The sequence below is a fragment of the Pteropus vampyrus genome, unplaced genomic scaffold, assembly GCF_000151845.1.
Source record: "Pteropus vampyrus isolate Shadow unplaced genomic scaffold, Pvam_2.0 Scaffold142, whole genome shotgun sequence".
NCBI classification, from domain to species: domain Eukaryota; kingdom Metazoa; phylum Chordata; class Mammalia; order Chiroptera; family Pteropodidae; genus Pteropus; species Pteropus vampyrus.
Genome location: NW_011888923.1, coordinates 770,691 through 778,947, shown reverse-complemented (window position 1 = coordinate 778,947; position 8,257 = coordinate 770,691). Strand labels below are relative to the sequence as shown.

The window sequence follows — 8,257 nt, the reverse complement described above, 5'->3', positions numbered from 1 at the left end:
GAGACGGAGCAGGTCTCGGCGTGCAGAGGTGCAGGTTGCCGAGCGTCCAGCCCCATGGCCCGCTTGGGGACAGGGGCTCTGCGCGGGGCTCTGGGCACGGGGCTTGGGGACGGGCTCTGCGCGCCGCCAGACCCGAGAGTGCGGACAGCTCCCAGCCCTCGCCCTTCGGCAGCCTCCACTTAGAGTGCTTTCCAAACTGAGATACTGACTTTTTTAAAGTAAAAACTTAATGTTGTCATTTGTGAGGGTCGAGAGGATATCGTAGCTAAGATAATAGAGTTAATGAAATGGTTTAACAAAATTTTATGACTTTTTCTGAGCATTTACTTTGTTTATTAGCTTTACTTTTAATTTTTCAGAATTTTTTAAGGATAAATTGATGGAAAGAAGAATTATAGATTTTTAGGGTGTGTTTATAAGTAAAATAGCCACTCATGATATTTGCGAAACATAGATTTATTTTCCAAACAATAATGAACAGAGTATAATTCGTCTGTTATACTCAGATGAATTTCAGATCAAGCATTTTTATTCTTAATTTTCTAAGATGGTGGTTTTGAGTCGATCAATAGATGTTCATTGTACTTCAGACACAGTATTTCCAGAAGCATTCGGAGGGAGAGCTGCGTTTCTTATGTTTCCTCATTCTGGCCAGAATACGACTCAGTAAAATGTCGGGATCTTGTCCAGAGAAAGCCTGAAACGGAAACAATCCAAACAAGAAAACGGGTTATCAGTGAATTCAGAGTCCTGCGCGAAGACCTTTCCTCCGTTCTGTGGGATCAGGGTGTGACGGGAGCCTGTGAGTGGGCTCGGGGGGCCGGGGCCCAGCCCGTGGGCCAGCCTGCCTGGCTCTGCGGTGGCCGGCCGTTCTCAGCCCGCACCGACCTGTTTCTGCTTAATCTGTCAGTAACGTGTTCCGTATCTTTATTATCTTCTGTGTAAAATAGGTCTTTTGTCTGCCTTGAAATTAACTCTTCGAAGCGTGGACCTTTGGGTTTTCTTATGGGGAGGGGGTTTATTCTAGAATTTTGTGAACAAATTCTAGTCACCTTTGTGATTTTAGTTTTTAACCATAATCCTTCTATACAGAAGAATATAAACATCTGAATGACACCTTTTAGTTAGTCACACATGGAAGCCACGCCGTCCCTTCTGGGTGGTTCATCCACGTGGGACCCCGGACAGTGTAGCTTGCCTCCAGGAGGGCTGTTTCCAGAGTCTTTTACAGGGATAATAATGGGAACTACTCCAAAAAAGATGTCTCTGCTCAAAGTGTTTGGGAAACGCCTAGGTAAAGTTAAATAAGCTTACCTCGTGATTTCCTGGAGGCGATAAAGAATCGCCAGGACAGGGAGAGGCTTGGATGGCGCCCCCTGCAGGCCAGCTCGTGTGCCCCAGACCCGTGGGACCCCTGTGCCCCAGACCCTCTTGGAAATGCTAATTTAGAGTCGGGGTGGGGGGGCACAATGGTGGTCAAATACAGATTTTTAACATTAGGGCCCCCATCAATTGTGCATCTTTTCCTGCCGTGCGATGTCACTCGTCACTCCGTCACTCTTTCCACTGCTCCCGAGGGACCCTGCTCTGCTCGCCACCGCACGTGCGCAGCCTCTGCTTTGGGCACGCCGGTCGTCCACTGAGATGTCACGCCGCAGGCTTGTCAAACGTGCGGGTGCACACCGTCACTGCGGCCTCGTTAAGCTGCAGGTTTTGATTGGGTGCTGAGGGTGGAGTCTAGACTCAGCATTTGTCACAGGCTTACAGGGGACACCGTGCTGCTGGTGCACAGACCACACGAGAAGGTGGCGAGTGAGACAGCACGGTGATGACAGATGCGAGCGGGGGCCTCATGCACTTTCAATAATAATTGCTCCCAAATGGGTACTGGATAATTGCTCCCAAACGGGTGTTCTCATATGAATCGAAATTGGGAAAAATTAATACTCTGAAATAATACTGGCCAGTGATTTTAAGGTGTGATTTCTACCAAGAACGCTTGTCTAGTTCATGAATTTAGGGTCCTCTAACGTCAGGACGTTAACCTTTTTTAACCTAGTTCTCGTAAATTTAGTCACTTACCTTTCTCATACTTCCTCTTGTGTTAAAAACATTCACACTGGGATCTGGAAAACAGCATTTTGAAACTTTTCGTCATCAGAGCAATCGTTTCTATGTTATGCTTTTTAAAAACACACAGAATAGAATACTACTGAATCAAGTCTGGTTTCTGGCCTTCCTGTTTTCACACCGAAGGCAGCAAGGCAGGCGCCTCGTTCGTCCTCACCTGCGGGATTCACAGAGGCCCCTGCGTTTTCCTCCACGAGGCAGAATTCAGTAGTTTATCACTGATATTTTATAACAAATGAACTTTCTATTAAACGGTGTCTATGAAAGGCTCTGTTTTTTCCCCCGAACGTCCTGAGCATTCATATCAGTGCCTAGAGGAAGTAACGGAAGAAATACAGGCATGCCCTGTTTTGTGGCACTTTGCTTTATTGCATTTCACAGATACGGTGTTTTTTACTAATTGAGGGTTTGTGGCGACCCTCATCGAGCAAGTCCGTGGGCACCATTTTTCCAACAGCATTTACTCACTTCGTGTCTCTGTCACATTTTGGTGATTCTCACGGTATTTCAAACTTTTTCATTGTTCGTCACGGTGATCTGTGATCAGCGATCTTTGACGTTACCATTGTAATTGTTTTGGGGCTCCACGAACCACTCCCATATGAGACGGCGAATGTAATTGATAAATGTGTGTTCCATCGACTGTTCCACCGACCAGCCGGTCCCTTGTCACTTTCCCTCTTCTCGAACCTCCCTATTCCCTGAGGTACGACCATGTTGAAATTAGTCCAATTACTAACCCTACAGTGGCCTCTAAGAGTTCAAGTGCAAGGAAAAGTCATATGTCTCCTACTTTAAATCAAAAGCTAGAAACGATTAAGCTTGGTTAGGAAGGCATTTTGAAAGATGAGGTAGGCCGAAAGCTAGGCCTCTTGTGCCGGTTAGCCAAGTCGTGAGTGCAAAGGGAACGTTCCTGAAGGAAATTACAAGTGCTACTCCAGTGAACACACGAGTGATAAGAAGGTGAAACATCCTCGCTGCTGATGTATCAGGAGAAAGTTTTAGTGGTCTGGACAGAAGACCAAACCAGCCACACATTCCCTTAAGCCAAAGCCCAGAGCAAGGCCCTGACTCTACGGTCCCGTGAAGGCTGAGAGAGGTGAGGAAGCTGCAGAAGGAGAGTTGGAAGCGAGCAGAGGTCTCGGTTCATGAGGTCTAAGGGAGAAAGCCGTCTCCATAACATAAAGTGCAAGGTGAAGCAGTAAGTGCTAGTATAGAAGCTACAGCAAGTTACCCAGAACAGAAGATTGAGCTACAATCGTTAATGAAGGTGGCTGTACTTAACGACAGATTTCAGTGTGGACACAGCAGCCTTATGATGGAGGAAGATGCCACCTAGGACTTTTCATAGCTGAGAGGAGAAGTCAACACCCGGCTCCAAAGCGTCAAAGGCCAGGCTGACTCTTGTTAGGGGCCAACATAGCTGGTGACTTTAAGCTGAAGCCAGCGCTCATTTCCATTCCGGAACCCCAGGCCCCTAAGAGCTATGCTCTGCTCTACTCAGGCTCCACACTGGGACAACAAAGCCTGGATGACAGCACATCTGTTTACAGCATGGTTTACTGAGTATGTTAAGCCCACGGTGAGACCTACTGCTCAGAAAAACAGATTCCTTTCAAAATATCACTGTTTATCGACAAGATGGCTGGTCACACAAGAGCTCTGACGAGATGGACACGAGATGAATGCTCTCACACCTGCGAACACAGCACCCATTCTGCAGCCCACTGGTGAAGGAGTAACTTGGACTTTCAAGTCTGAGTATATAAGAAATACACTTTGTAAGGAAGGCTGTAGCTGCCACAGATGATGATGGACCTGGGCAAAGCTGATTGAAAACCTTCTGGAAAGGATTCACCGTTCCAGATGCCTTTAAAAACATCTGTGATTCCTGGGATGAGGTCAGATATCAACATTAACAGGAGTTTGGAGGAAGTCGAGTCCAGTCCTCGTGGAGGACTGAGGGATTCGAGACCACAGTTGGGGATGGAACTGCGGATGTGGGGGAAACAGCACGAGAACTAGAAGCGGAAGCGGAGCCTGGAGAGGTGGCTGAGCTGCCGGCTCGGGGGGAGCTGTAGCAGGTGAGGAGCCGCTGCCGATGCACGAGCACAGCGGTTTCTTGGGACGGAATCTACGCCTGGTGAAGACGATGTGAATATTGTCGAAATGACGGCAAAAGATTTAGAATATGATATAAACTTAGCTGATAAAACAGCATCAGGGTTTGAGAGGATTGACTCCTACTTTCCAAGAATTCCTATTGTGGGTAAAAAGCTGTCAAACAGCACGTCATGCAGCAGAGAAATTATTCGTGAAAGGAAGAATCCACTGATGAGGTGCGTGTCCCGGTCATCTTATTTTTAAAAATTGCCACTGCCCCCCGAACCTTCAGCAACCACCACCCTGGCCAGACCCTCCTCCAGGAAAAAAGGTTATGACTCTGAAGCCTCAGGTGATGGTTAGCGATTTTTAGCAATAAAACATTTTTTTGGTTAAGGTATGTACATTGTTTTTCGACAATGATATTGCACACTTAAGAAAATATGCATCGTGTAAATGTAACTCTTACATGCACTGGGAAACCAAAAAAATGGTTTTATTGCATAACTTCCTTTATTGTGTTATTTGCTTTATTGAGGGGCTCTGGGACCAAACCCCCAGTATCTCCCAGTCTGCCCATTGTAAAAGCTGCCCTTTTATCAATCGCTTTGTGTGTGGCTGTGCTGACCACTTTTCTTGCGTTTTCTCGTTGACTCTTTACCATAAACCTATGAGGTGGGTGTTTTTCTCTTTCCCATTTTCTGATTAAGAAACTGAGGTACAGAAAGATTAAGTGATTTGCTTAAGATTTTAGTAAGTGAGAAACCAGCATTTAAAATTGACCTTACTACACACTGGGATAAAACCCTCCTTCCCTGCCCCCCCCCAAAAAAAAAGTCCATACAGAGAAAGGATGCTTGCAAGGAGTTGCTGAGAGGAAAAAAAAAAAGAGATATTGCAGAGAGAGTCTTTATGCCAGGGAGGGAGAGTGGAGGGTAATTAATTCACTTCTGTGACAGCTCAGCTTTGTGTTCCCAAATCGGGCTTCACCTCCTCTGATCAATGAGAATACACATTTCAGTAGCAATCAAATCAGACAGCCTCTCACCACGAGGCCCCCGTTACCTGCTTCGCTGAGACCATTGCCTCTCACTGCGCCCAGCAGCCCCGGCAGCCTCTGCAGAAGGGACACGCTCTCCAGTTCGCCCGAGGCTGACCTTGAATCCTCATCGGGGGCTGCACGGAGTGGTGGTAGATGTTAGTGACTGTTCGCCCTTCAATGAGTTACTTCTGTTCTCTGGCAGGTACCAAGGACAAGGAGATAATACTAGAAAAACTTCAGATGCCAGGTCTGTGACTGTGGTATTTTAGCAGAGAAGCGGAAATGCTCCAGTCCAGTTCGCAAGCCAGAAAATCAAGAGGAGGGGGTCAAATTCTGACTCCTTACTGCCTGCGCTACTTGCCATGCTCGGCTACCGTGAGTGAGAGGGCGGAGCTGAGCCGGGGCCAGTGCTAGGTGTTTGCACGTAAAAGTGATTCTTCCTCATTTCTGTCTACTGCTGCCCATTGCCTTTTGGTTTTAGATATTTGGGTAATAAAATGGGAGAGGAAAAATAAAAGAGTGGTTTTCTAAAAGATAAGATTATGGTCTTCCTATGAAGCAAATGAGATGGCATCACCTCTTTTTGGCCTTCAAGATTTAGATACAATTATTAGAAAAGAGTAATCTTTAGTCTTTAAAGAACCTGATGGTGACATTTCCAATGTGAAACGTGGTCAGCTGAAGGCATGTAGAGCATGTGGCACGTGTGTGCAAGGCGTGTAGAAAATGCAGGTAAGGCACGGGGAAGGTGCGCGTCAGCTGCAGGGAATATGTGTGGAGGGTGTGGGAAGGCACGTGTAAGACGCGGAAGGTGCGTGGAAGATGCGGGAAGGTGCGTGTACGGTGCGCTACGCAGAGACTTGGCGCCGGGACCACCCTCGGCCAGGTGCCGCGTGACACCAGCGTGCCTCAGGCTTAAAACACTTAGCTGCAGCCTTGATTGGCAGACGGTGACCAAACCATTATAAAGGCATCTGAGCACATTCACATGTTTCTGAAGAACATCAATGATGTTTTGGCCACATGTAAGTATTTAGGTTGTGAAAGATCATGTCTGGAGAGACAAGCGAGAACAAAATCCGGGCCAAAACTCGAAGGAAAGCTGCCACCTGTTTAGAATTCGAGTGAGACGCTACTCAATTCATCTTAAGTTTTTAAAAATCATAATGATATGCAAATTTTTGAAGACAGTAATATCTGAATATTCTTGATTTGATCTTGTGCTTTTCTCTGGTCTTTTTTAAATAGCAGAGATTCGATAAAGTTAATGCCTATTTTTAACCATCGAGTGACTGCCATTTATGAGCTCAATGGCCCTAGAAGTTGCCTGGCAGTGCACGAGTGACTCAGGGCTTGGCAGTTATCAGAAAACTGCTGGGAGAGTAACACATAAAGTCAGTGGCTTAGGAGAGTTTTTTCTCTATTTAAAGAACAATGTCTAAAAGCACCCCAAGTTAAAGGCAGGATAAAACCCAGTTAAAATGTTTGGGGAACCTACTATCTAAGCACCAACCTTTTTCTATTTCTTAACTGAGAAGTAATAGCAAAATAAGTATCTGCTTGACTGATACATTCTTTTTAAATTCAACTTAGACTTGACTTGAATGAAACAAGAGGAAAAGAGAAATGAACTTGGAAACCTGTGATGTCCCCAGCTCCACCTGGTCACTTTTTTATTTTTTAGTAAACATTTTTTGTCTCATACAACATGTCAGATGATTACTTTTTAACTTAAAAGAATAGAGGACAAAATTAAAATATTTTTACCCTACAATCCAAACAACCAAATTCTACATTCGATCGGTTTAAAATAAAAACTGAAAGTAACGAAGTCTTAAACTTGGTGCAAATTTAAAATTGGAGGTGAAAAAAGGGCTGACCAAAACCAACAGTTTGAATAATAGACGTGACAGGAAATAAACAATGCTACCACCCTTTACCCCCAGCGATTTAAAAGGAAAAAACTGTCCATTACTGAATCTGAGGTGTGCTATGGAGTCCTCGAGTATTCTCATAGCTGAGACCATTCATTTAAGCCTCCTTTAAGCAAGAATTCCCATTCTTATTTCTAACATTGCATTTTAGACTCTTGCTTGAAGACTCTCTCAAGAATAACAGGGAAGAAAATTCTTACCTGAGAGCTGCAAGGGCTGCTCCCTGGAGTCAAGGACAGGGAGAGAGAAGAGAGGGCTCAAACATCCTATGAAAAGCAAGCAGCAGGAAGCCAGCTTGTACATGACTGGCAAGAGACAGAAGTCCTCCTCCTCGGCTTCTCTTGTCCAGAACTTGCAATTTGCTCTTTCTCATTCTGTGATCAGCGACTATATATATTATCCTATGATCTCATACCACCCCCTCTAAAATAAAAAAAATCAAATGTATTGGCTATAGAGGCTAAAAGGCAATCACTTTGCATTGATGTAATTTTTCAAGGTAACGACTCATAGACAATAAATTTACTGTCTTGTTGCCTCGTGTACAAAGTAGGTATTATATAATGAACAGCTAAGTTTATAAATCTGGCAAAAGAAGTGACTTGGAGCAATAAATCATGAGTTAAAGAAAGGGTCGGACATGAAGTGGCCAAGGCGGAGACGTGGATTTATGAGCCCTAGCAGAAGTGACCCAGAGCGTGACACTAAACATGTCGGTCTCTCTTTTAATCTTCTATGAGTGAATAGAAGAATCATCATGTTGTGTTCGGGGCTGCCATGCTCAAAGAACGATGGTGTGCGAATTAAAACTTAAAAACGTTTATTTCAAAATGGTGAAAGTGCATTAAAACGCACAGCAACCCTTCAGGCTCAAGGCGAGTTCCATACATACACTTGGCCTCATGAAAAACGACACGTTCCTGAGTCTTCAGAAAAGGAAAATGACTTTCCTGAAAGTTGGGTGTTATTCATCAAGGAGAAATGAACAGCAAGCCTGAAAGCCTTAGCAATGAGTATTTCCGGAATTTCGCTCCCAGTGTGCCCGGCC

General features: G+C 45.0%; 1 protein-coding gene across 1 annotated transcript; it reads right to left on the bottom strand.

The window, feature by feature from the left end:
• Positions 1-586: 586 nt before the first annotated feature.
• On the bottom strand, positions 587-7,768 carry UTS2 (urotensin 2). The gene is made up of 4 exons (XM_023535594.1): positions 7,410-7,768; positions 5,299-5,409; positions 2,083-2,126; positions 587-697 (listed from the first exon to the last, which is right to left on the bottom strand). The coding sequence occupies exons 1-4, from the start codon at positions 7,510-7,512 to the stop codon at positions 587-589; spliced, it is 369 nt and encodes a 122-aa protein (XP_023391362.1). The 5' UTR covers positions 7,513-7,768.
• Between the last annotated feature and the right edge of the window lie 489 nt (positions 7,769-8,257).

Bases quoted from the DNA above. Each gene is read 5' to 3' on its own strand.
- UTS2 (XM_023535594.1), bottom strand. From the start codon at position 7,512: ATGTACAAGCTGGCTTCCTGCTGCTTGCTTTTCATAGGATGTTTGAGC. The intron at 5,410-7,409 runs GTAAGAATTTTC...CACTCCGTGCAG, and splicing joins GCAGCCCTTGCAGCTCTCAG to CCCCCGATGAGGATTCAAGG. The intron at 698-2,082 runs GTAAGTGACTAA...TTTCCGTTTCAG, and splicing joins CAAGAGGAAGTATGAGAAAG to GCTTTCTCTGGACAAGATCC.